This window comes from Sebastes umbrosus, chromosome 7 (genome assembly GCF_015220745.1).
Source record: "Sebastes umbrosus isolate fSebUmb1 chromosome 7, fSebUmb1.pri, whole genome shotgun sequence".
Taxonomy (NCBI): Eukaryota; Metazoa; Chordata; class Actinopteri; order Perciformes; family Sebastidae; genus Sebastes; species Sebastes umbrosus.
In genome coordinates this window covers 6746960-6772182 of record NC_051275.1, presented here as the reverse complement: position 1 = coordinate 6772182, position 25223 = coordinate 6746960, and the positions used below count along the sequence as shown (strand labels likewise).

Genomic DNA, 25223 nt, shown 5'->3' with positions numbered 1-25223 from the left:
ATCGGCCCTATTGTACCCGATATCCGATCCAGCTGTTTGAGTCAGTATCGGCCCTATCCGGTCTGATCCGGTATTGGTATCGGTGCATCGCTACTAACAAGTGACAAAAAAATGCGTGCAGTAACCGGTAAATGTCAGTTGGGTGTTGTGAAAGATGAACGGTTGACAGTTTATTATCAGATCAACACTGTTTCAAATAAATTGTATATCAAGTTAATCAAACAAATTGACAATTTATCATTCTATTTTTCAATCCACATACATTTTCATCACTTCCCTTTTCTTCAGTTATTTTTTTGTTACTTCCACCCGGGAGGCCACTTTCTTTATATGATAAATGGCCATTTTGTGTTTTGAATGATGAATGTAAGATCCCTACATGGGCCTCCACCTGTCAGCTCATGTGTTTCATGTGCTCATGTGTTTTCACCATTATGGTAAATGGTAAATGGACTTGCATTTATGTAGCGCCTTTCTAGTCTTCCGACCACTCAGATTGCTTTACATACATGTCAACATTCACCCATTCACACACACACATTCATACACTGATGGCAAAGGCTGCCATGCAAGGTGCCAACCTGCAGGATCTAATCTAAATACTCATTCACACACCAATGGCCCAGCCTTTGGGAGCAATTTGGGGTTCAGTATCTCGCCCAAGGACACTTTGACATGTGGACTGGAGGAACCGGGGATTGAACTACCGACCTACCGATTGGTTGACGACCCGCTCTACCTCTGAGCCACAGCCACTGAATCCTGCTGTCTACATGCCAGGTCATTTTACATCAGTGGTGGTCTGTCAACCATCATTCAGAAGTCCTTATCTGCTAACATTTAGGAATCCATCAGCTACTACAACCAGTGGGTGAAAACACGAGGTCCCTACGGGGGCCTCCACCTGTCAGCTCATGTGTTTTCAACATTATGGCCACGCTGTCTCTTGTGGGAGGTGAGCACTCTGCCCTCAGCAGATGTGTGACCGGGAGGGACAGACAGTACTAGACACCGATATGATTTATAAGCTCGGGCTGATGCTTTCAAAGAGAATCCTTCCTGATGTCTCAGTTCCTATTTGGATGTAGGGATGGCTGTGGCCCAGGAGTGAGAGGGGATGAGGAGGGGTTCAGAGAGGGAGGGTGGGGGGGAATGCTTTGGTTCGTGAGTCAGAGCCGGTCTGACTCATGATGGATGGGGTAAGGGGGCAAGAGTGAGGGGGGGAGAGTTGGGAGGGGAGGTGGCAAAATGTGTAGCGATGAATCGGAAGAATGGCATGAAAAGGAGGCTAAATAGGAAAAGGGCAAAGGCTTGGCGGCAGTGAATGGAGGGGCTGAGCGCTAAAAAGCCAGGAAGATAAAGGGGGGAGTGAGGGGAGGATAAATGCTCGGACTGTGTCGGGCATTTTTGGTATGTGCACGTCCACTGACATTTAACATTTTCTACTAGAGAGAGAGAGTAGGAGTAGAGACGGGGTGGAAAGAGGGAGATCATGAAAAAAAAAGTGTGGGACCTCGAGGGAATTCAGGGTACAAAAGGGAGGAGATGGAGTAGTTAAGCTCAAATGAATCACTGGAGACAGGCCACACACACACACAAACACACACACACGCACTTTGCTCTCTCCGTATACCTCTGCATTCTCATAAAAGGTTTACAAGCGTATTATTACATGAATGCAGAGACAGAGAAAGAAAGTAGGGCTGTTTTTGTTCAATATGGACACTGAAAAAAAACAAAGTCAGGGCCGCGCAGATTCATGAAAGAGCTCAGCCAAGCTTAAAAATAAAGGGAGGAATGACTTTTAACGCCAAGAAGCACACAGAGACGGAGAGGCGGTGAGGCAGAGACTCAGCGGGCCCCTTCATTTAGTGCACACTCCCAGAACAAGCTCTCTGAATGCTGCAAGTGTGTGGATTACATGCACTCTTACAAAATTAAGGGCCTGTTCTATTTATGAAAATGCCAAAGTGTGCTATTTACATTACTGTTTTCAGCAGCTGAATTATGTGTGTTTATGTGTGTGGAGTCACAGTGAAGGGGGGGGTCAGAGGTTAAAGGTTGGCCATGAAACAGACTGGGAGGGCGGGTTGACAAGCTTGAGAAAATCTTCACAGGCATCGCCGCTGAAGTGAAACAGGAGTGATTTATTCTCTTCCTGAAATTCAAGAACACTTGCAGGTCAAGTTTACACATTCTCATTTTATTTTATCAAGGCGAGGAGGAGTTAAGGAGAGCCTTGGCGTGCTCTTTGGATGCTTCGCATTTTTATTTGATGCTGCAGGAGAGATCTACGCCCATTGTGTGTGTGTGTGTGTGTGTGTCCTTGCCAAATTTGTGTTTTAAAGCTGCAGTGGGTAGAATTGGAGCAAATATAATAAAAAAAAAAGTTATTTTTATAAAATATCACTATATCCTGACAGTAGTGCATGACAGGTAATCTGAAAAAAATCACGTGCCTACGGTGTCCTTCGGTGCTCCTAAAGGCATCTGCAAGATTTCACAGACCGGAGGAAAACAACCAATCAGAGCCGAGCTGGAGCCTTGCCGTCCCTGAGCAGCTGTCAATCACTCACACACTCTGTAATGCCTATTTCTCGCATCAAATGTTTTCAGAAACATCTTGTAGCGTACTGTTAAGCTGTAAAATGACAAAGTTTGTGACTCGGCAGCCATGCCGAGATCATTTGAGGAAATACCAAGCACCGCCCACCAGCCGGACCACAGCCAATAGGAACGCTCTCTCTGAAATGACATTATGGCATTTTTGCCCAATGATGCCAAAAACATTCTGCCTACTGCCGCATTAAGATCAAGATCAAGGCTGTTTTATCTTTGACACGGCATGCACGCCTCGCCCTCAGTGTTATCAGGAATACCTCTCATATCTGTTGAATGTCTTGAAAGTAAGACAAAGTAGAAGCAGATTGTGCTCATCATATTTATGATGATCCTCTTATGATGAGTCATTTTTAGGATGCTGAACAGATTCACAGACACAGCGTCAGACGACATGCAGGCCCGTCTTTGCTGTTTGAGAGAAATCTGTGCAGTGTTTGCGTTGAGCTCTCTGGGCTCCGACACTGTCAGAGCAGCAGACAAGGAGCCTTTTGTCCCAGTATCAGCTCTGTCCCTCTCGGGTCAGCCCCCTCTTAGTGACACGAGATAACTGGACTCGGTGTGGTGGTGATAAACTCACCTGTTGTTATCACATCTCTAACCTGTCCAGCAAGTTAACAATCATCAGAACGAGCATATACAGCCAAATGAAGTTTTTAGTGGTCGAAGAGATCAGTTGATAAAGTCAACAACAATTTTTGGTAACCAATTAAAAGGGACTATGTAAGAATCACAAATAGCTTGTTAACAGTGACACCTGTGGCCGCTAAGTCAACGACAGTCAGCGTCCCATTGCTCGCGCTTGTGCTCGCACTGTAGACGCGAGCAAGCATCGGTCAAAACAGTGAGGCGACACACACGAGACTGAACGTGATTGACAGGCATCATGTTGATTAACGTTAGCAACATTAGCAGCTAAAACCACAATATCACTCTATATTTCACATGCTTGGCAGTAACGTTACCAAACGAAGGTCCCTCCATGAATGGAAGGCCCGGCCGGCGTTGATCCTAGTGTTAACTTTTCCTGCTTCAGCCTCCCGACCGTGGTCAGAAGGACCAGGGGAGACACCGTAGATTTGGTCTCAATAACGGAGTCGATAACTTGCTCCGGAGTTAACCCCGTCACTCACTTAGCGGCAAGGAAACAAGACACATTTCTGCACAAACTGCAACTTCCACTGAACATTCACTGATATTCTCAGAGCTAAACTAACTCTCTTCTGCTCTGTTGCTCGCTCGTTTTCTCACACACTTGTTGCCGCTCTCTCTCTCTCTCTCTTGCTTCACCACTCACTTCCCACGTACACACACTCCCACAACACTAGTTTTCACATTCCTGTTTCGCAAGACGGGCTTCACTAAATATAACTTTGTTTTTTTTGTGCTTCCGTGAAGTTTGTGTTGGAGTCTGAGTTGCCGTGGCAGCTGGTTGTTTGTTGACATTAGCGGACTCCATTTCTAACCAAACATTATTATTATTATTGCACACTGTTAGCCCTGTAGCAGAGCTGAAAATAAAGGCACTCACGAGCACGCATGATGTCACATCCGTTAGATTTTCCCAGAAAAAGCAGTCTACAGGCTGATAGAGGAAACCCAGAAAGTCACGTAAGGTCTCACTTTTTAGGTTAGGTTACAACCATACAGTCCCTTTAAGAAATTAATTTAACAAAAACAATGTGCCCGTTCACGCTTCTCAAATGTCAGGATTCACTGCTTTCCTGTGTTTTGTGTCACTATAAATTCAACATCTTTGGACAAAAAAATCATACTGAAGGTGTAATCGAGTGGGGTCATGTTGACCATGTTCCCAAGACTTCTTATGAATAACCCAATGTTTTAAAAAAGAATCAAAAGTCTTTTCTTTTTTTCAATTATGGAAAAAACACAAAACCATTCATCATTTTTTAAAGGGAATAATCAGGGCATCATGTTTGTTTGAGGGGCTTAAACCACTTAAATGCAAAAGATATTGCATACTTGCTTCCTTATGTCAAATTCAAATGTCATTTTCTATATGATAGCAGCATAGCTTCTTTAGAAAGGATAACAGGAGGAAAGCTTGCTGTTGTTACCTAGTTGTAAATGCGTGCTGTGCGTTAAACGACTGACAGAAAAACAAGTTTCAGGTCTTTGTTTGTCATTTGAATTAACCTCTAATCCTGCTTCCTGTCTCTTCTTAATCACAGATTTGGAGTTTGAACGGAGTCCCAACACTGTCATCTCTTCTCTGGGTAAACCTGTCAAAATGCACTGCACCCTGAAGGGTACGGGGGACGAGGAGGAGGACCCCCCCGATGTGCTCTGGCTGAGAGACGGTGTGCCGCTGCAGTACGCAGACACCAACCAGTTCCAAGTCCACACCGGCAGCAACAGTTGGACCATCATGAGCACGCTCAGGTAGGCGGCAATTTTTCTCTGTTACAACCGTTTGTCATGCTGCTGAACGAGATGTAGAGATAAAAAGAGATCATCTGTTGTGAGGCAGCCACACCTGGCCTAAAAATGTCAGTCATGCATGTGCAGTGATTGTATTTATTTCCTGTTCCTCTACCTTATTATCCTGTCACCTAGTTGAACCAGTACTGTTGCTGGATTACGTCACCGTGTTGCTACTATGCGTGAAAGAAATGATAAGCAAAACACACCATGTGCCTCTGTGGCTTAAGGGGAAAACTGTTTTTTCATGCACCGGTCAATTTTGAGATTTTCAGCTATTTTGCTTCCATAACATGTTCTCTGTCAGACTAGTGGAAAGAAAACATTTTTTTGACTACACTTTGTCTATTTGCGTCTGTAGATTTCTCCTAAATTCACCAAAAGTTAGCATTAGATAATGCCTAATTTGCATATTTAAACATAACATTTCAGAAAACTTGTAATACAAAAAAAAAAGATTGTCTTAATGTGAGTAATCAACTGGGGAAGTTTCATTGGTAACACTTTATAATAACCATAAATGGTAAATTGATAGTTTATAAAAATGAGTTAATAGTTATTTTACTGTTAACAAACAATTAAACATAGATAGATATTAGTAACACTTTGTTAATGGTTAATAATTGGTTTATAAACATCTATAAACATTATTTGGATGACTATTATAAAGTTGCAACTGATGATTTTAACCTTGTTAAATGGTTTAGAAATACTTTGTAAAGCATCTATAAACATTAATTAAATAGATAGTTAACACTTTGTCAATGGTTAATAATTGGTTTCTGGTGCATCTATCTATGTAATGTTTATACATGTTATAATGTGTACAACAATAAACTGTTAATAAATACTTTACTAATGTAATCAAAATGTAATTGCTATCGTCTCTTATCAGCTATGATGCAATATAGAATTTATAAACGAATTATTTCATATTACACAAACTAATGATAAAATAACAAAAAATGTATAATGACAAATTATATATTATAATTATATAACAAAATTAAATTGTAGCATTAATTAGTAATAATTAGAAAGCATTATTAATTATCATTTAATTGTTTGTTAACAGTAAAATAACTATTAACTAAGCTTAATTTACTATCAATTTACCATTTATAAATGATGGTTATTATAGAGTGTTACCATTTCATGGTGATCTACTGTATGCTAGTTAAAGATCTTTACTCCATTCACCCATAGTGTCTTTAAAACGTCTGGAATTTTACACAACATATCTAAGTTCATTTTCTCAAAATGAGTTTTCTCTCAGACTCTGAGCCAGAAATCTCCACTTCAGTAGCACTTACATTCACCAAACTTCCCAGTTTCATTCCTATCTATATACTGAAGGTTTCTACAGAGGGGTTTGTTCATATATCATTCATAGCCTGATATATACAGCATTTTATTCCTAAATAAAAAATGGTAAAAATATTTTTTGACAGTATTTTCTGATTCATGGAGTGATAAAAAGAGATATCCAAAATTCCGTCAATGAAAACCTTTGACTCTAATATGTCAACAAAATGAAACAATAATTTTGAACCTGGCTTTATCAAATTTCTGTTCTGGAAATGTATGCAAATTAGCACATATTTGATACGATAATGCATCATTTGCATATTGAGATATAACATTTCAGAAAACTTGTAATACAAAACAATTATGTAAATAATCAACTGGGAAGTTTCATGGTGGTATCTATTAGTTAATTATGTTTTACCCTATTCACCTGTAGTGTCTCCCCGTAATGGATTTAATCCAGGTAGGATTAGATGGAAAGTATTCAGGGTGTGTGCATCTTTCTGCCTCCATCACCAAGTTGTTTTTTATCAATTTGGTTTGTCATTGTTTGATCTTTGTGAAACCCTTTTATACACACAACAGCATTGAGAAGGTGCAGCTTCCCGACATGGGCGCCTATCGATGTGCAGTTCTATCACAAAGCCACCAGACGATGTCTGAGGAGGGGAACATTCAGCTGGAGGGTGAGTTCACCTTCAGCTCTCTCATGTACACAAAGACGGCTACAAAGATAAGCTCTCTTCCTGCTATGGTATTATTTGGATTGTTAAAAGAGCCGAGATCCTGATTCAGCTGATTCTTTCCCAGGCCTTCCTCATTTCTCTGTGGAGCCGCAGCACATGTCTCTAGTAGCCAATGTGTCCCTGAGCCTGAGCTGCGTGGCCCATGGACCTCCGGAGCCGGTCAGACTCATCTGGCTGCAGGACGGAGCTCCTCTCAACTCGCTGTCAGACGCGGTGGCTCTGTCACCCTCCACACTCAACCTCACAGGTATCATCTTTCACTCTCTGTTATCTCAGCATGCACACAGCTTAGTCAGGCCCATTAAAGCATGCAGCCTCGATCAACTCATCACTTTGCGCCATGTTGTGGTCAAGACCACCTAAACTGAGACCAAGTCATGACCAAGACCAGAGAGTATCAAGACCGAGACTAGACCAAGACTTTGAGGGGTTGTGACAGTGCGAGTCCCACACTGCACGACACAAACCATAGGGACTCCTCGCATTGATCTTAAAGATCCACGTTGCCATAAAAACAACCACAGAAAACAAATGAAGATTCCTTCACCTCTTTTATTGCCATATATGAAACTAGGAAACCTAAGGAATCCATTGGTACCAACCATGTCATACTAGCTTGTCGCGAAGGAGCTAAATAACACTCCAAACTTTTGTCAAAGAAAAAACTGGCATGGCCATTTTCAAAGGGGTCCCTTGACCTCTGACCTCAAGATATGTGAATGAAAATGGGCTCTATGGGTATCCACAATTCAACCCCTTTACAGACATGCCCACTTTATGATAATCACATGCAGTTTGGGGCAAGTCGTAGTCAAGTCAGCACACTGACACACTGACAGCTGTTGTTGCCTGTTGGGCTGCAGTTTGACATGTTATGATTTGAGCATATTAATTTATGCTAAATGCAGTACCTGTGAGGGTTTCTGGACAATATTTGTCATTGTTTTGTGTTGTTAATTGATTTCCAGTAATAAATATATACATACATGTGCATAATGCAGCATATTTGCCCACTCCCATGTTGATAAGAGTATTAATTACCTGACAAATCTCCCTTTAAGGTACATTTTGAACAGATTAAATGTGTGATTAATTTGTGATTAATTGTGATGAACTGTGGACAATCATGCAATTAATCCTGAATAAATATTTGAATCAATTGACAGCCCTAATATATATATATATACACACACACAACAATACAATTAGTGACATCCTTGCATTTGTAGTCTTGACTGGACTTGAAATAAAGAATCCTGAGTTCTCTTTGTCTGAGACCGAGACAAGGCCGAGTAAAGATCTGGTTGATTCCGAGACGAGAGCGAGAACTTCAAAAAATTGGTCTTGAGACCAGTCTCGAGTATGACAACACTGCCTTACACTGATACAGCCCAACGTCCAGCCACCAGTAACACAGTCTGGGACTGTATTTGTTAATTGTTTAGTCTATAAAATGTGAAATCAAATACAAAAAAAATGCCCAAAACATTTTTGCAAGGTGAAGGAAAATTGTTTTTTCAGTCCAAAACAAAAAATGTACAATTAGATAAAATACAAAAATATACATTTTTAAAGCTGGAACCAGAACATTTTTGGTATTTTTGCATGATAACCGAGCTCATCGGTTATCAAAATGATTGATAATTTCCGCCAAATAGATTAATTGGCTGCTCAATTCAGCACTGCATTAGTCGAGTAAGAAGTCGCTGTCAGCAGCTCGTGGCCATAAGTAGCAAAGTTTTAGAATTACTAGAAACAAGACAATCTCAAAATCATTGGTTTTAATTTAATCTACTTAGACTGATTATAACGTATGGCTTCAAAAGCTACACTGCAACTATCTTCTCTAGTTTCAAAGGCTTTCAACCCCTCTCCTCCGGGGCTTACAACAAAACCACCAAATAAGCCCTCCCCTCCCCAGAGAGAGAGAGAGCGGGCTGGCTGGCATCGGGCCAGCGGATCCATTGAGGACGTGCCTTGTGGTTGTGCGGTTGATGAGCGAAGGCAGAGTGGCAGGCACAAGAGGGCCTATGGGGGGGGGGGGGGGGGGGAATAGATGGGCAGAGGACGTCGGGAGATAAAAGAAAGAAGGAGAGAAAGGAAGAGGCTTCTGTTGCTGCTTGAATGCGAACCACAGCTGCCTGCCAGATAGTGTTTAGTCCAGTAGTAGGAGGACAGGAAGAGCAGGCTGAGTCAGACGGAGGGATGGAGGGAGGGAGGAGCAGTCGGTGGAAGGATCTGGTTTGACTCATCGGAGCCGGCTGGCTGGTGCTGACCGGGGCCCGTTTGACGGTAACTTACACTCACATCTCTGGAATGGAGAGCTGCTGGCAGACCACAGGTCCAAACATAAATAATCTTACTGTTCTGTAGGCCCATAAAGAGAAATGGCACGAAGTGTATTCCAACCATTAAGAAATCAAGGGTGACACATCTCCCAGTAACTTCCAGTCTGAGGTAGTTTCCATCCATATCTGATGGACAGTGTAGGAACCAAAGCTCTTTGTACGCCTGGTCCACCAGTTTTAGGGCAGAAAGCACTTAAACAACTTAAATTAAGTCTTATTATAGTGTATGATATTTGGTTTCAAGTCCTTTATGAGGTCGATAACCAACAGACATCAGCAGGGACTTGGTATCATCCTGGTGATGCTCTTAGAGAATTGAAGCTCATTTACAGAAGGTCAGGTGACTGACTTGGACCAGTCAAGTATATTCAGTTGTTTGGCTCTATGTGTAGGATCACTGCAGATTGTTAAGGTTAGGCATTGATCTTGAATAGTTAAAGTTGGGATAGGTCGTTGGGCAGCGAGTCTCGTGTGAGTTTTTGCAAGTTTTGGCAAATCTCAGATCAGATTTCACGGTTTGTGGGCTCCCTTCTAGACACAATCAGCCGGCGACTCGTACCTAATGGTGCTAACAGCGAACAGTGAAAACAGCAGCAACAGCACTTAACACATAGCTAACAGTGTTAACCTGGGATGTGTCCTCAGCTGTAACCACCGTATGACAGCAGTGCAGAGCGGCAGCCGTGAGCTAGCCAGTGGGGCACGCTCACATGCACTAACATGCACTAAAAGCACACGCGGCTACATGCCCAGCTATGTCAACAAGCTCTGATTACAACACATTCAGAGGGAGAGCGACTTCATTCTCTGCTCAGGTAGACGTTACTCCTCAATATCTTTACATAGCAAATTGTTGTTCGGTGCTATATTAATGCTCTGGATATTATATAGAGAACCTTTAAACTTGTTGTCATTGTTTCAAGTCCAATAAGTGCTAAAATGTTCAAGTCATTCATCCATCAAAATTCCTAATAAATAACAAATTTAATTGTTGATGGGCAGACAAAACTAGCAATTTGAAGACATCACCTCATGGAATGTGGGTATTTTTCACTACTTTGTAACATTTTACAGTCTTGAAAATTATTAATCAAGAATGGAAATAATATTAGCTGCCGCCTCAAATCCAATATGTTGGAGTTAGGGCTGTCAATCGAATAAAATATTTTTTCGCGATTAATCGCAAATGAATCACACATTATATAATCTGTTCAAAATGTACCTTAAAGAGAGATTTGTCAAGTATGTAATGCTCTTATCAACATTGGGAGTGGGCAAATATGCTTGCTTTATGCAAATGTACGTATATATTTATTATTTGAAATCAATTAACAACACAAAACAATGACAAATATTGTCCAGAAACCCGCACAGGTACTGCATTTAGCATAAAAACATATTCTCAAATCATAATTCATGGCAAACACGTGATTATCATAAAGTGGGCATGTCTGTAAAGGGGAGACTCGTGGGCACCGATAGAACCCATTTTCATTCACATATCTTGAGGTCACAGGTCAATGGCCATGCCAGTTTTACCTCGCCAAAATTTAGCGTAACTTTGGAGCGTTATTTGGCCTCCTTCGCTACAAGCTAGTATGACATGGTTGGTACCAGTGGATTCCGTAGGTTTTTTGTAGTTTAATATGGTGCCAGCTTTAAAACTGAGCCCGCTACAACCTAATAATCGCAGGTTGCGTTAATGTGTTAAAGAATTTAGTGGCGTATTTTGCGTAATAACGCGTTATTATCGCACTAACTTTGACATCCCGTGCTGGAGTGCATATACAAAACAATGAAAAGCACAGTGAGTCACAGTCCTAATAATTCCTGACCAAGATAAAGGAAGCAGCAGGACTATCCTCTGTCATTCCCAGACGACATTAACACTGTCGGTCAATACCGAGATGCTCAGGAGTTCTACCTAGTGACCGATTATGACACTTTCAGCTGATCAGAGGATGTTGTGTTGCGGTTTGCTGAATGGGGAAGGAAGGATACAGAAAAGGGCGAGTGGCGCAATTTGGAGATGGCCTGATGAGCAGTTCATTCCCCCACAGCCAGTGGTCATCCCTTACCCCATCCCTCCCTCCCCTTTCCTCTCTCACAAACCCCCGCTTCACCCAGCGAGGATCGCACCCCCTGTTCTTTTTCCGGCCGCAACACAATGGAGGCATGGTGCCGTCAGCGCAGAGCGACACACAGCCGCGGTTCTGTGCGAGTCTCAGTATTGTGGCTGATTGACAATGTGACGGGGTGTTAGATAACCAGTGGTAAAACTCAAATGTCACATGTTTCAGTATGTGTGTGTGTGTGTAGGCCCGTGTTGTGTTGTGGTATGACTCGAGTGTGTTGTGAGCACGCCGCTGTGAGTCACTTTGTGAGAGGAGTCATTCTCTGTTGGATGTGTGTCACAGTGTTTTGCCCCCTTCACTTCAGAGGAGCCCCAGCCTCTTGAAGGCAGCAGCAGCAGCTCAGCCTTTTACACCTGGACCTCAACACCACCGCTCTCTTTGTTCTCAAAACTACACTGCAAAAAAAATGTCACGCTGCAGGCATGAAGAGCCACAATCACGCCGTCTTCAGGCAAAAATTCCATTCTAGTTAAGACTTTGGTCCCAACTACAACAGCTAGGCCCAAATATGGTTGAAGGATTTGTAGATGCCAGATTACAAATAATGTTTCAACCGTATTTAACGGTAAGAAATAATTGAAATTCTGTTGAAGTAACAGTTATAAACATTAAACAGTTGTAACTCATATGCCTTCAAACCCTTTTCAACAAAATGCGACACAGTTTTAACCTTTTGACTTGCAAATCACCAAATCGGTGCTCGCTGTGCATATATGAATTGATTATTTTCAATAAGTTTTATAACATAGCTAGATTTTAAGTATAAGTTTTGAAACATGTGCGGCTCAAGGACTTGCATCAAAGGGGCAGCGTGTGGGATTTGGCAGCATCTAGTGGTGAAGTTGCAGATTGCAACCAACTGAAACTTCTCCAAGCGTGTAGGAGAACTACAGTGCTTCTGCTAATGAATCCCCTTAAATGTTTTGCACATCACACAAGCTGCTAGCTTGACAGCTGTGAGTACTTACAATAGCCATGTTCATTGTTTATGTTCATTATGATAATCTTTGGGGAGTGGCTTTGGAGGCCTCAAGGGATGGACTGTCAGTGTTGCCGACTTGGTGACTTTCTCTCTAGATTTAGGGACGTTTGGAGCTAGTGCTGCTACTTTCATTGGAAAAGAGTTGGCAACACTGGGCTGGGTTATTCAGTTGGATAATTAAAAGTAAATCTAGTGTACTCTTGCGAGTTTCTCAGCATTACCAACCCTAGCTTTAAGCTGACACGGGCGCTGTATTCAAAAGTGAAAGGTTTAAAATTGAGCGTGATTAGTCGAACACATGAGAAGGTGTCAGATGGAGGGGTTCCAGAAACTTTACCGGACAAACTTTTTAACCTTTAAAACACCACAACTAGTCTGATTTAGATGAAATGCCAGAATTATTATGTTCAATGTGCAGGGCCAATCTCTCAGAAATGTACTTTGACATCAACAAACACGTACTAGCCCTGAAACTAATCACAATACTGTTGACAGAGAGATCCCGTTACCTTATGGAAACTATTACCCTCACATTATTATTCTCACTTCAGTTTGAACTCTCACACCGTTTTCTCACATCAACATTAAGTGCAACTCAGCATGCTGAGCAAGGAGTCTTGGTTTTAAAAGCCCCTGAATGTTCCCGCTTCACAAGCACATGTTGTTTCGTTTTTCCCGTCCAGGTTTGAACAGGACCAGCACTTTTTCTTGTGAGGCGCATAACCGCAAAGGTGTGGCCACCTCTGGATCCGGTACCATCACTGGTAGGTGTTGCACTGTGGACAAGCACAAGCATTTCTGACCCTTAAAACTGATAATTGCATAATTCCTTGTGGCTATATCTTTATTTTGTATATGTCTTTTTTGTGCCTCTCTTTAGTTCTCCCATCCCAGCCTCACAACCTGAGAGCTGTGGAGATCACTCCGACCAGCGTCCGTTTATCGTGGCAGCCTGGTTTTGGAGGCGACTACCCAATAATCCGTTGCTCTGTTCAGGTGAGACAACATGAGATACCACAACTAGCTGAGAAAACTAGTCACTGCTGACTGTGTGACCTGCGTGTTAAACAAATACATCACTCTCCCTCTATTATGTGTGGGATTCTGCAGACCAGAGCCGTACCTCTTGCAGGCCTGATTTTAAAGAAAAGAGAACTTGCTTTTCTTTTCTTCTCTTAACTCATCCTCTACCCCTCCCTGCTTTATTCGTGTACCCATGGATCAGGTTTCACTCTGGGAAAGTGGCCTCCTGGACTAATCTTGTGTAGCACCACTCCCTCTTTCTCTGTGTCTCTCTGCCACTATCCTGCTCTGTGGCCATTCCAGCTCGTAGCTGAGAGGAGGAACATTTTCTCCTGGAGAAGGGAGCAGCGCAGCACCACCCCTAAACGTCTGGTTCTAATAAAGCTGCCCCTCATACCTCTCGCTGTTCTTTCCCCCCCCTCCCTTCCCCCCATCAGCCCTCCCTCACCCCCACGGGGGAACAAGGCGAGGGGCCGGCTTCGGCAGAATGGGGCAAAAATCTGAATTTAACGGTCCATTGTTTGGCGAAGAGAAACGTGGAAAAAAAAAGCTGCAGAGTAGAGAGCAGAAAGATGTTACTGTTCTCCACAAAGGAAGTCAGACAGACAGAAAGAAACAAAGGAAGACAAAAAGAAGGAAAGAAAGAAAGTCAGTTAAAGCAAACAGGAAAAGACAGTGACAGCAGGTATCGTGGGTCTGAGCCATACAAGGGGAATGCGGGCTGACTCAGAGCTGAGCTGTACAATTAGATTAAACACTTGTTTACAGGCTGGACGGTGATTCATCGAGTCACGAATGACTCGCTCTCTCTCACACACATTCATACAGTCGCCATTCATACCACTTAATATGCCTTGGAATCACACCACCTAACTCACGTCACGTCATAAAGAAAAAAAAAACCTCCCACCCAGCTAGTTACAGTATATGACCTCTCACTGTCAAAGCAGAGCACCTGTTGTACACACTGTGTTTGTGTGTGTCTGCTCATTTAGTCTATCATTTCTCGGTTTTACTGTAAAGCCTGCCCTGTGAAGTGCAGCCAGCAGCCTGCAAGAGCCGCCTGATAATGAACAACGCACCAGAATAATGGTGGTCCAGACTGGCAGCTTTAATGTGGTTTCTCAGATTGCTGCAATGAAGCATTTTTTTCCTGCCTTGTGTTCCTCTTTAAACGTGTTTACCACAGAGAGTTCGCAGAGTCAGCAGCTTTCTGCCTGGGATTTTTGAGTCGATGGGTTCTGCTTTCGGTGCACCTCACTGAGCCGGGGTCACGTTCAAAACAGCAGTGAAGCAGATTTTACACCATGTTTGGTGATTAAACGCTTAATGACCATCCCCCACCACCGTTATGCACGTACTCCAACCTCCCATCTTTTTCTTCCACAGTACCTCATACCAGTTACTGTGCACATAGAGGAAATTATAACAGAAAAACTACTTCAACATATTTTTGATAACAGAAACAGGAATTCTAAGATTCTCTATACTGTAAACTTAAATAACTTTTAGTCATTTAAAGGGGACATATCATGAAAAACTCACTCATGTTTGTTTTCATCCATTTGGGTATCTGGAGTGCCTACCAACCCACAAACTGTGAAATAAGACAACCCAGTCAGTTTTTTGTGGGCTAATATATCAATATTATAGGTATATCGTGATATGAGACTAGATATCGTCTTAGATTTTGGATATCGTAATATGGCAAAAGTGTTGTCTTTTCTTGGTTTTAAATGCTGCATTACAGTGAAGTGATGTAATTTTCTGAACTTTTACACCTTATATCCTTTTATTATATCCATATTACTGATAATTATTTATCAAAAATCTCATTTTGTAGATATTTTGTTGAAGCACCAGTAGTAAACCCTACAATATTGTCTTAATATCGATAGAGGTATTTGGTCAAAAATGTCGTTGCTCTACACTTTTTTTTGGCTTTACTTAAAATTCCAAATATGTTGGAAGTGATTTCTCCACCAATTCTTCAGTTCTTCTACTACTCTATATGCTTAAAAAAAACAAAAAACAAAAAAACAGCGTCCTCTTCCTGTTTGTGCCATAAAGCAATAAAACAGATTGCCCTCATGATCTGGCCACACAGTCTAAAATCCAGTGTAAAGGCAGGTAGAAGTTGTCAATCTCCTTAGCAGAATATATTTTTTATTCTAATGTGTCAAAGCGGTAAATAAAAATAGTGTGTTTTCTGAATGTTCCAGGCCAAACACTCAGGAAAGCCCTTTGCAGCGGGCCCAGATAAGATGATCCACAACCAGAATGTGAACATCCCACCGGCCACACACCTCATCGGGGACCTGGAGCCCCACAGCCTCTACGCCGTCAGGGTGGCCTGTCACAGCAGCCAGGGCCCGTCCGACTGGTCGCCCTGGGTGGAGCTACGCACCAAAGAAGGAGGTGAGGCCTCCGAGTGAGGAGATGTTTGTTTTCACCCTGAATGTGTGCATCAGGTCACCTCCTCTGAAGGGAGTCAAGGTCGAAGCTGTGTTATCTGGCTACTGATGGAGTCCAAGTCTCCTCCCTCTGCTGCTGTGTACTGTAACCAGAGCAGGGCAGATGATACGCTGCTGCTAGCAGGCACAGCTGAGCCGCTTTTAAGGGTGTTTTGGTCCGTACCAAGGATCATTCTATTGAACTATGAAGTATAATGTTGTCTAATGGACGTACTATTAGAATTAAACTATTTATTTTTTTAATGCTAAAAATAGCAGGTCTTACAAAGTGGGAAGACTCAGTCAAGTCTTTAGTGTTCAGAGGCAAGTTGCAACTCTTTTAGCTGCAGTTATAATGATGCAGCATTTGAACATGTCAAAGCTGTGTTAGTGTTTTACAAACCAAAGACAAGTAATTTAATGCATAGGCCAAAAAAATTAGATATGAAAGATGACTGTTACTTTCTTATTGATTTTTTATTGTTTTCAGATTATACTACAAAGTTGTGACTGAAGTCTAACTTAAAGGAGAACTTTGGTATTTTTTTAACCTGCAAAATGTTCCCATGTTTTTTGTCTAACTAACTAATGGGGACAATAATTTCTGAAATTTATCAAGTATTGAGGGAGAACGCTGCAGCTGCCAGCCACTAAACAGGCTGCAATGTAATCCTTTGGGGCAACTTCTCACCGTCAGTTTACGTTCACTAAAACTACTTGTTTTGGACACTGACAGGCTCAGATTGTTATAAGAAGTGTCTGTCAACTTTATGGAAAGGACCCTACAGAGAAATTTAAATTGTTTTTGTTGTGTTTTTTTTTGTGTTATCGCGTGTCTCGCTCAAGGAGGAGTCTCGTTGTGAAATCTCGCTGCCTCGTCCACATTGTCGGAATCATCTGAATATTCAGCCGTGACATTGAAAATCTTTTAGATAACACTAAAATACGCTTTCTGTACTCCAACACAACAAACTCTGACCCTGGTGTCCCGTGGCACTCCTCTCTTCAACTTTCACTCACATTTCCACCATTGTATTCCAGCAACAAGTCACATAACACAATAACAAACAGGAAGCGAAAGGTAACAAAAAACATTTCATTTCTCTTTAGGGTCCTTTGCATAATGTTGTCAGACAATTGTAATAACAATCTGAGCCTGTCAGTGGCTAAAACAAGCACTTTTAGTGGACGTAAACTGACGGTGCCAGCTTGCCCCAAGCAATTACATAACAGCTCATTGGCTTGGCTGCCGGCTGCACTTTTATTCCTCAATACTGGACCAATTTCAGAAATTGTTGTGCCTATTAGTCACTTAGACACAAAAACATCAAAATAAGGTCCAGGTTGAAAAATACCAAAGTTACCCTTTAAGTCTAAGATCTACAGATTTGACATTAACTCTTTTATTTTTTTGGCTCAGGCAGTGCTGTGAGTGTCTTGGACTGCAGCTGTGTTCTGATGATCTCTTATGTTTGAAGTTTTCTATCTTGCCTCAAATTCAAGCTGCCATTGGCTCCAAAAAAGCCATCTGCAGTGGCCTCTGGGCTGCAATAGTCACATTCATGAGTGTTTGACAGCTTAGTGAAAGATAGTGAAATGCCTAAAGGGATACTCTTAAAGGAACAGTGTGTAGCATTTAGGTGGATCTATTGGCAGAAATGGAATATAATATTAAGAGGTATGTTTTCTTTAGTGTATAATCACCTGATAATAAGAATCGTTGTGTTTTCGTTACCTTAGAATGAGCCGTTTATCTAGGGAGGGGGTCCATGTTGCACTGCCATGTTTTTACAGTAGCCCAGAATGGAAAAACCAAACTAACTTTATTAGCTTTTCCTCGATAAGGTTACTTGCCCCCATCTCACTCTCTTGCTTCACCACTCACTTCCCACGTACGTTCTCTACGCAATGGCTCTGCTCCAGATAGCTCTAAGATAGGGCCATTCGTGTTTTCACGTCGGCCACCGTAGCTCTCCAACATGATTGACACACAGAAGAGGCTTCAGTTGATCTCACCTCACCGCCAGATCCTACAAACTGGACCTTTAATTATCATGGACACAATATTGGTTATTTAAAAGATATTTTTCACCTAATGGACACATTTTTTTCTGCTGTCTACTGCTTTTCGGCATGATTCTGTACAATAACAAGGAGTCAGAGAATCGAGTTACAGTGCACTGTTAGTCATAATATTCCTTCCTGTGCCCCCGTCTGTGTTTATGAAGAACACCAGACACGAGTCACTGTACCTCTACAAGCTTTCAAATGTAAACTCTTGAGGTAGAAGGCTGACTGGTATTGAAGGGACAGAGTCGATGGAGAGAGAGGGAGTGAGGGAGGGAGGGAGAGAGGGAGGACGTCAGATTCTCCTGAAAGGCTTCAGTTAGGTCGCAGTGCTCTGTCCAAACTGCAACGCTGGGCTGCTGCGTGTTTGACTTTAAACCGAGGTGGGATTTTCCATGCCAGCTCATGCTGCCTCTATCCCTGGATGAACGGGAATGGAAACAGCGTAGTGTACACTAAGAGGAGAGATATGCCACAGGAGGGATGGTGGGGGCTTTCCATAATGGAAGATGCTCATAATCTTCAACATTTCTCATAAACAGGAAAATGGAGAAGTAGTGAAATGTTACTGTAAAGGAGAAGGACAAAAAGTGGTTTTGAGAGGCTATGGCTACAGTCAGGATTTTCAAGTTTCACTTCTTTATTCAACAGAGTTATTAGTTATGTTTCCGTGGAAAAAATCCTCCGTTTTGCCAATTTATGTAGTTTCTCTTTGGCCAATATTGTTTCATCTCCATCAGCTCTCTCTCTCTGCACTTGTCCTAATGAGTCATAAGATAAGATTCAGCTAGTGGTCAGAGATGGCTCCAGAGCGCTGGAGGTCAAAGGGAGTGAGAGAATAAAGGGGAGAGGTAGACTGCTCACAGCTTAGCCATATTTTCCACATCTCTTTCGCTCTCTCTCTCTTTGGTTTCAGTGCTGTAGGCTGGGACAAAACTCCCATAATGCTCTGCTGAGTCTTTCTTTCTTGCGTTTCTTTCTGCTCCATTTGTTTCTCATTAAGAAATTGCGCAGTGTGCTTCACTATCTCTTTACATGTGTCATCCTGGCACAGACAGCCCCTTTTCTGTCTCCTCCTTAATTCTCAAGTTTTTCACTTCATTACCGACTCTTCTCCTGCCAGCTCTTTTTTCTTCTTCTCATATCCATCCTTCGTTTCCCTCGAGCAGACGGGGCTCTCATTTTGTCGCAATAGTCTTTTCCGACCTCAAATCCTACAAACAGCACAGAGGAATTTGTTTCCTGCATCAAACAAGCAAACAACACGTTTTTGTTTTTTTTCTGAATCTTTCAACTTCTCTCCTTCATGTCTCATTTCCCCCCCAGTTTTTTGACCTCAGATGACCTGTGATTTCCCCCTCTGGAGCACACAGCTAGGCACTGTGGGAAAAAAACAAAAAGAGGGGTTGATGGTGGGAGAAGGCAGGGAATGGATAGACGAGCAGGGGAACGAGGGAAGGGGGCGCTTTGAGAAAACACTCATTTAGCTATTTTCCCAAAGCCCACTATTTTCCCCGGAGGATGAGAGAGAGGCGGGATGGGGTGGGGGTCTGATTGGTGGGAGAGGAAGTGAGACGACCCATGTCACCCCATAATCCTAAAGCTGCAATATGATTATGTTTTACATATGTTTTCCTTTCACGTCCTAAAATATCTCCAGAAATGCAACTTTCCAAAAAGCAAACAAAAAATGGTCTAAAAGCGGGTGTGGCAACACATACCAGCTTTTATTGTGTACTTTCCACATAGTTTGTTACACTGAGAAGGCAACAAAGGGCCCCCTGATTTCCTCTACATATCTGTCTATACATCTAAAGTGAGCAAAAGTAATCCAGAGTTACTGGAAACCCAAACTCACTGTCCTGATGGAAGTGAGTCATGACGATGTGGCACAGCACATACACGTGTCACATTTAATCCTGTTTAAAGAGGACATATGAAAAACTCACTGTTTTAATTCTTGTGCACATACATCTGGGTATCTGGAGTGCCTACCAACCCACAAACTATGAAATAAGACTTTTTGGGGGCTGTCTAGATCAGAAAACATGTGATTCAACAAGCCAATCAGATGTGGCTCCCCTTCGTATGTCAATTTTTTCCCCAATGATGCCAAAAATATACTGCCGACTGCCGCTTTAAAGCATGTAAACATGTTCTAGTAGAAACCCAAAATACAAGCATGAACCTTAAAATGAGCATGATGTGTCCCTTTTAATACTGCTGCCAGCAAAAATGCAAAGGACTCTACTTGCTAAAGACAGACAACAGTCTGTTCCGTCATAAAAGTTTAAACGACGTGGATGTGACATTTCTGATGACACTAACATTCGTGCTCTGACTGATCTGGGAAACATGTTTCCTGTGAAGTGCTGAGCTTGTTTTCATTTATGGAGGAACAGACTGCCGATCCCAGGGTTAGGAGTCAGTTTTTTGGCTTAAGGATGACCCTTTTCCATCCACGCATTGACCCACGCAGAGACTGAGATGAGGCGTACAGAGAGAGAGAAACAGCCTCCGAACCGTGTTTAACCAAGCATGGTGATCCGACGCTGCCTCTTCCATAGCAGCATGAAACAGGATGTGAAACAGTAGTCTGCCATGGATGCAGATGTGAACCTCTTCTGCTGTGAACTAATTGTGGCTCGCAAATGTTTGTTTCTCGGTCTCTTGCCAAGCCCGGACTGCTTTCATGTGGAAGACAAAGGAACAACACAAGACTTTTTCTCTCTCTCTGTAGTTTCTGCATTTCAGAAAATGGCACTAGCACACATCTAGTTTTTTTGGTTTTCTTTTTGAAAACTCCCCAAATTTCTCAACTAGAGCATTTTTTTTTTCCTCCTCCTCCATAAAGTTTTACGTCAACATCTCATGAACTCATAGGCATTACCACAGAGGGGGGCAGCGAGGGAGAAGAAAACTTGGAAAGAAGGAGATGGAATCATGTTGGATGGAAGACGGGGAGAGAGTAAGAGATGAAGGAGAAAGGGAGAGGCAGCAAAGAGGTGGAGAAGAGCGACAGATGACGGATCATAGGTGGAGACGAACTGCTGGAACCAGCTTGACTCAGAGGTTGTTTTTGTTGCCGCTGGCAGGCAGAACGGGGACCGCATGTGGAAACAATCATCCGCCAAACGCTTCCTGATAACATCATCCATATAGGCTGGGCCATGTTTCCCAAACTCACACTGACTTGGTGTATGTGTGGGTGTGTGTGGGTGTGTGTGTGCAGTTAGTTTGTGTGACTTTGTAAGCCTGCAGAGAGAGTGAGAAGCAAAGACAAAGAGAGCCTTAACTCAAACGGCAACAAAGGAAATAAGCACTGTCGCCTCCTCGCGAAAATGTTCTTGAGTTTCTGCTGTACAGAGCATCAATCTCTCACTCTAACATACGTGCACAAACACACATACATACACAAATTCCTCATACTATTTATAGCCTTTAGGTTTTTCTCTCCACTGGGTCTTTCTGCTGCCAGCAGCCTTTTTTGTCTGGGCCGCAGAGGGCCAGCCCTACAAACGTAAAAGTCCGTCACTGACTGACTGATTGATGAAGTTACACGATTGGTTGGCCGAGTGTTGGAGTTTCCTCATTGGCTTTTTAGCTCTTTCAAAATGAAAAGGCGGGAACAGTCCTTTATGCAAATGAGCCCGTCCAGCACGACGCGTCCGGCTCACGAAACTTGGACCAAGCTGTGAAACTAGGCGATCTAGTTTCTAAAATTAAACGAGATTCAGCAGTTGCATAGACTATTTCTCTCTTAAAATGTTCTCAGAAGTAGATTCTGGTCGATTGTTTAGACGGAATAATAGAATGTTTACGAGCAGGCCGCCATGTTGTTTCCTGTTTGAAACAGAGAGCAGCAAGAGAAACTGTCGGACTATTCAGATTCAGCATCAGATTCAGATTCAAAATCTGGTTCCAGTTCCTTTTCTACGTCTATCCAGGAGCGTTTCTTGGCACTGGGGAAGTCTTTTCCTAAAGCTCCTCGGGTTAAAGGCTGAGATGTGTTGGCTGGGCTTTTTAAACTGCGGGAAAGTCTGACGGGGCGCATCAGGTACATTCAACGATCGGGTACGTAAACGCTTGAACGGCCAGTTGAGTCGAGCAGCGCATCCCCTATAGTGTCCTCACCGGACCTGGTGGACATGTACCGCTGGATTTAACATTATAGACATGACCGCTGACTGTCTGTGTAACAACTTAGCCACAAATTCACAGACTGACCGTACACGGTCCAGACATATACTCGGTATATGGACCGAGTCTTGTTTGCTCCAGAGAGCCAGAAGATAAAAGGGCAGGCGAGATAATGAAGCAGAAAAAGGGATAGACAGAATGAAGCACAAGCCTCAGCATGTGTCTATCTGAGGTCGTCCAACCGTGGCTTCTGAACTCCGCTAATCACCTCTGTCTGTGGAGCCCTCAGCTAGCCTTTTCTCTCCTAATAAAGCTGAATTCTCCACATTCTCTGACATCTTCTCCTTCCAGCTGCTGTAGTTCTCCACACCCTAGAGGCTTCAGGCTGTCAAAACAACACACGCCTGGCTGACCTCCAGCCCGCCGGCCTCGGGCCCACAGTCACAGCGCTGCCCACTCCTCATTCATACCCAAAACAAGCCGACACGTACAGCGCCACACCCTCAGCTACACTTACTACAACTCTACAAGTAAAAATACATGTAACTGTGTGCGAAGTAGCAGCAAACAACTATTTGTAAAGATTTCAGTCAGGAACATCTTGTCATGGATTAAACCATTTACTGCATGAATGGACATACAGTTATGCTTGGCGTTGATGGCTCCACTCTCAAGATGCTCCCTGGATTAGCCCAGCAGCATGCTAAGCCAAGACAGGGAACGCAATGCAGAAACCCCCCTACCAAGTATACAAGAGTGGGCCCTAAGCAAGATATTGAATACCATTTTAACCTTTGAGTCATGTATGTTAGGACTCTGAACTAGAAGGTGGAGGCTGAGGTGGTGGGGGCAAAGCTTTGCCAGCAGCAGCGGTGTGTAGCAGCATTGGTGTGGCAGGGATCAGTGGGAGCCATATTTAAATGGACCGCCTTGTCGTGAGAATGGGCTGTGATTGGTCTACGATAAGAAACAATGATTCAATCGGCTGGCTGTCAGCTGATTACAGCTGGGCCGTATGATAACGAGGCTTCATATAGTTGAGTAATGTCTACCTGAGCAGAGAATGAAGTCACTCTCCCTCTGTGTGTCCGAGCTTCTCCTCACTTTGTTGACATAGCCGGTCCCGCAACACATTCTTTTAGTGCATGTTCTTGCATGTGAGCGTGCACCACCATCTAGCTTATGCACACTGCTGTGCACTGCTCTCTGATGGCGGTTACAGCTGATATCGCCGTCCCGACCGACGGCACGGGCGTGGGAGCATAGCACCCACCTTCCTGTTCCCCCTCAGGTTAACACTGTGGGCTCCGTCAGCACTGTTGCCGTTGTTTTCAATGTTAGCGCCGATAGCACCGTTAGCTACGAGCTGTCGGATCAGCTGTCGCCATGTTGAGAGCCATGCAGAGGCAATAGAAATGCTCCCAATGTCGTATTTAGCATCTTTGAGTGAAGTTGTGTTGTGTTTTCCATCCAGTATCTATTTCTTTGCACTATTTTATTGTTTACAACTGCTGAACACTTGACTTGTATATAGACATTTGATTTTTATTAGATTTTTTTATTGTATTCTTTATTCTGTTATTTCTATTCTGTGTAGAGCTGCATAAAAACCATATTCCTTGTATGTACTGTATATACTTGGCGAAATAAACCTGATTCTGATTTTGTGTTTCAGTGCCAGACAACCCGCCTGTGAACGTGAGCGCGGCGCTGAACGGTACGGAGGTGCTGGTGGCGTGGGAGGGGCCTCCAGGGAAGCTGAATGGAGAACTGCAGGGCTACATGGTGGAGTACAGCACGCCGGACACACAGCAGGTCAGTCTTGCAACAAAACACAAACTTAGGATGATGTCTGACGTTGTTCGGGTCAGCCCTCAGCCCTCGATAAAATTTTGAAATTGTGTGAAATTATCAAAATAAAAAAATACGTAAAATCTGACATATTTTTTTCATAAAATGTTGCTAAATAAACACACAAAACTTATTGTTCCAAAATATTTCTAAATGTAGAAACATGAACAAAATATTTCTAAACACTCCATAACTTATTTGAACGATGCTCATTTTTTAGTTTTTGAGATAAGCTAATTTTTATAATCGGCTGCAAAGGTGTTTCGATAGTTTCGTTACATTCCGCACATAATATAACGTAATGACACAAAAGACAGAAGTCTTAGCATTCTGCTAAAAAAAGGAAATAATGTTCTATAGCTATTATGTTTGTTTGTTTTATTATTATTTTGGATCGATTTAAACAGGATCATGCATTTAACAATCAAAGTCAGTTTTTAAAGGGTTAAATCTGCCTGTTTCTGACCGTCTGCTTCTTTTCTTTTGTTGACAGTTGGTGGTGGACACTGGATTGGACTCTGAGTTGTCAATCAATCTGTCTGTCCCCCTGTCCAATGTGTCTTTTCGAGTGTGTGCCTATACAGGAGCGGGTCAAGGACCCTGGACCCCCACACAGACCGTGACCCTTATTACTCCAGGTGAGTGACAATAAGCATCAAAACTACTGATGAAAATATGCAAAACAGCAATACTGCATCCACTTTGAAATATTTAATTTTATTTATTTATTTATTTTTATGCATCATTTTGTAAGCAGCAGTCTTATTTTAGCTTCATTAGCATTATATTATAATGACCGTAATCAGGTTTTACTACGAGGTGTCAGATGTTGTTTCATATAAATTCTGCACAGATAAACATGTTATTTGGGTTTTTTTTCCCCCGACAGTCAAAATATTGACATGAGCTCTGTTTTTTCTTTTCTCCCACAGAATTGGAGGAATTAAGAGGTGAGTAATAACCGGCTTTGCACATGCAAAACTACAAAACTCGCTCTGCTGTGACCTCTCGGAGTGACACGTAATGACACAGTGACAGTGGAAGTGAGCTCATGGTGTTTTTTATCGACCACAGGACTTCTCTTTCTTATTCTCTGTCACTGGGTTCCT

The 25223-nt window shown here is 42.6% G+C and overlaps 1 protein-coding gene across 1 annotated transcript in view; it reads left to right on the top strand.

Annotated features, from left to right (window-relative positions):
* LOC119490781 (tyrosine-protein kinase receptor UFO) overlaps positions 1 to 25223 on the top strand; it is a 39693-nt gene that overhangs the window by 1270 nt on the left and 13200 nt on the right. The window contains exons 2-10 of the mRNA XM_037774250.1: positions 4812 to 5022; positions 6955 to 7055; positions 7180 to 7362; positions 13264 to 13344; positions 13461 to 13576; positions 15826 to 16021; positions 23939 to 24078; positions 24608 to 24752; positions 25047 to 25064. Of these exons, the coding sequence (XP_037630178.1) occupies positions 4812 to 5022; positions 6955 to 7055; positions 7180 to 7362; positions 13264 to 13344; positions 13461 to 13576; positions 15826 to 16021; positions 23939 to 24078; positions 24608 to 24752; positions 25047 to 25064 (1191 nt within the window). The remainder of the gene's footprint in view (positions 1 to 4811; positions 5023 to 6954; positions 7056 to 7179; positions 7363 to 13263; positions 13345 to 13460; positions 13577 to 15825; positions 16022 to 23938; positions 24079 to 24607; positions 24753 to 25046; positions 25065 to 25223) is intronic.